This window comes from Coffea eugenioides, unplaced genomic scaffold (genome assembly GCF_003713205.1).
Source record: "Coffea eugenioides isolate CCC68of unplaced genomic scaffold, Ceug_1.0 ScVebR1_3330;HRSCAF=4527, whole genome shotgun sequence".
NCBI classification, from domain to species: Eukaryota; Viridiplantae; Streptophyta; class Magnoliopsida; order Gentianales; family Rubiaceae; genus Coffea; species Coffea eugenioides.
Window position 1 is genome coordinate 72128 of NW_020863897.1, and position 2049 is coordinate 74176.

Genomic DNA, 2049 nt, shown 5'->3' on the forward strand with positions numbered 1-2049 from the left:
CGCCAGGGAGCGCACTGAGACCCTTAGGCTTAGGGGCATCATGCGGATGCAGGCCGATAGGATTGGGGAGCTCCAGGGGAACGTGGTCATGGAGCAGGAGAGGACGGACGCTCTGAGAGAGCAGTTGCAGGTGGTTAACGACCGCCTCACTAGGGTAGTCCGGGAGGTGAGAGACCGGTCCGGCGCTATTATCGATGAGTGTGGGGCACTCATCCAGGGAGTGATTGGCGCCAATGCGCCAGGGGGAGTTCCAGGTGGCGGAGCTCCAGGTCAGGGAGGCGCCCCTAGCTCTAGCTCTGGGGGGGAGTCGGTTGGCTCCGTCGAGGACTAGATTAGGGTTTTTTGAGCCTTGTTTGATCCCGTGTGAGGGATACCTAGGAAAACCTTTTGGTTAGTTGTTTTGTACTTTTGGGACCTAGGTTGTACATTGTATTTTGGCAGACCCTCTTTTGGCTTCACGGGAGTACTTTTGTATATATTTGCTTGACTGCTTATGTACGACTGTTTGACACAGTTATGTGTTTCATGTATAAATGTGCTATGTGTATACATGCCTTATGTGGTGTTTACTTTTGCCTTTCGTTCATGCTTATATGATGATCTTGATATGCCCTTTTAATATTATTTTTGTGCCTCGCCTTTAGATTGACTTAGAGAATGGAAGGCACTCGTAGTGGACGAGGCCGTGGCCGCGGGGTTAGGCAACCCACAACTGACGAGGGTATTAGGGATACCTCAACTGAACCAAACCCTGAACCTAGGGTTGACCCTAATGCCCAGATAGCCGCTGCTATGCAGCAAATGACTGACCTGTTAGCCCACGTAGTTCAACAGCAGGGCCAACCTCCTATCCAGCAACCTGGGAACCCTGGCCATGTAGTAGAGAGTGAAGATCGGGCCCTAGAGAGATTTCAGAAGTTTTCTCCGCCAAAATTTCTGGGAGGGCCAGATCCGGACGTGGCCGAAAAATGGTTAGAGAAAATGATAGATATTTTTGCCGCCCTACACTATTCAGAAGAGAGACAGGTTACTTTCGCTGTATTCCAACTGGAAGGGGCTGCGCGTTCTTGGTGGAACGTGATACGAATGAAGTGGGACCGGGAACAAACCCCAAGAACATGGGTAAACTTTGTGAGGGACTTCAATGCGAAATACTTTCCTCCTCTAGTCCAGGAAAAGAAGGAGGACGAGTTCATTAGACTCCGCCAGGGGACTCAATCGGTGGCTGAGTACGAGAGCCAGTTTACTCGTTTATCTAAGTTTGCCCCTGAACTCATTCTAACGGAGCAAAGGAGAGTTAGACGTTTTATTCAAGGGCTCAATGTGGAAATCCAAAAGGATCTGGCGGTAGCCCAGATCAATATCTTTAGTGACGCTGTGGAGAAAGCTTTGCGAGTTGAAAATGCAAGGCTCCAAGTAAGGAATTTTCAGGTGAAAAAACGGGGGTTCTCTGCGAGTAGTTCGAACCAAGGGGATAAAGGGACCCCTCCTAAGTTGGGAAGAGGAGCCGGAGGAGGAAGGCAACCGGGAATGACGCGAGGGACTCCGCCGAGGGGTGGTCACAATGGACGGGGCCCGCAAAGAAGCGCTTCACAAGGAAGTTCGGCCTCAGTTCCACGTGGACCCTGTGGATTTTGTGGGAAACCAAACCACACCGAGGACAATTGTTGGAGGAAAGAAAGGAAATGCTTGCGCTGCGGGAGTGCGGAGCACCAAATAGCTAACTGTCCGGTGTTACCTCGGGAGGCTAGAGTAACTACCCAGTCGTCGAAGGCTAACTCGGGACAGTCCAAGGTAGAAGGGACAAAGCCAAAGGTGCCAGCTCGGGTTTACTCCCTTGAGCAACAACAAGTCCCTGATTCCTCTGGGGTTGTAGAAGGTACGATCCCTGTTTTCCATCGTCTAGCTAGGATTTTGATAGACCCTGGCGCTACCCATTCCTTTGTTAACCCCAATTTTATGTGCGGCATTGACATAACCCCTGTTAGCTTGCCTTATGACTTAGAGGTTAGTACTCCTACGGGGGACCAACGTTTGATTACTGGATTG

The 2049-nt window shown here is 50.8% G+C and overlaps 1 protein-coding gene across 1 annotated transcript; it reads left to right on the forward strand.

Moving 5' to 3' along the window:
* Window positions 1–981: 981 nt before the first annotated feature.
* LOC113757803 lies at window positions 982–1416 on the forward strand (the record flags this gene model as incomplete). The annotated part of the gene is made up of 1 exon (XM_027300920.1): window positions 982–1416. A coding segment is annotated over exon 1 (435 nt), but the record flags the coding sequence as incomplete, so codon positions are not given.
* Window positions 1417–2049: the final 633 nt, after the last annotated feature.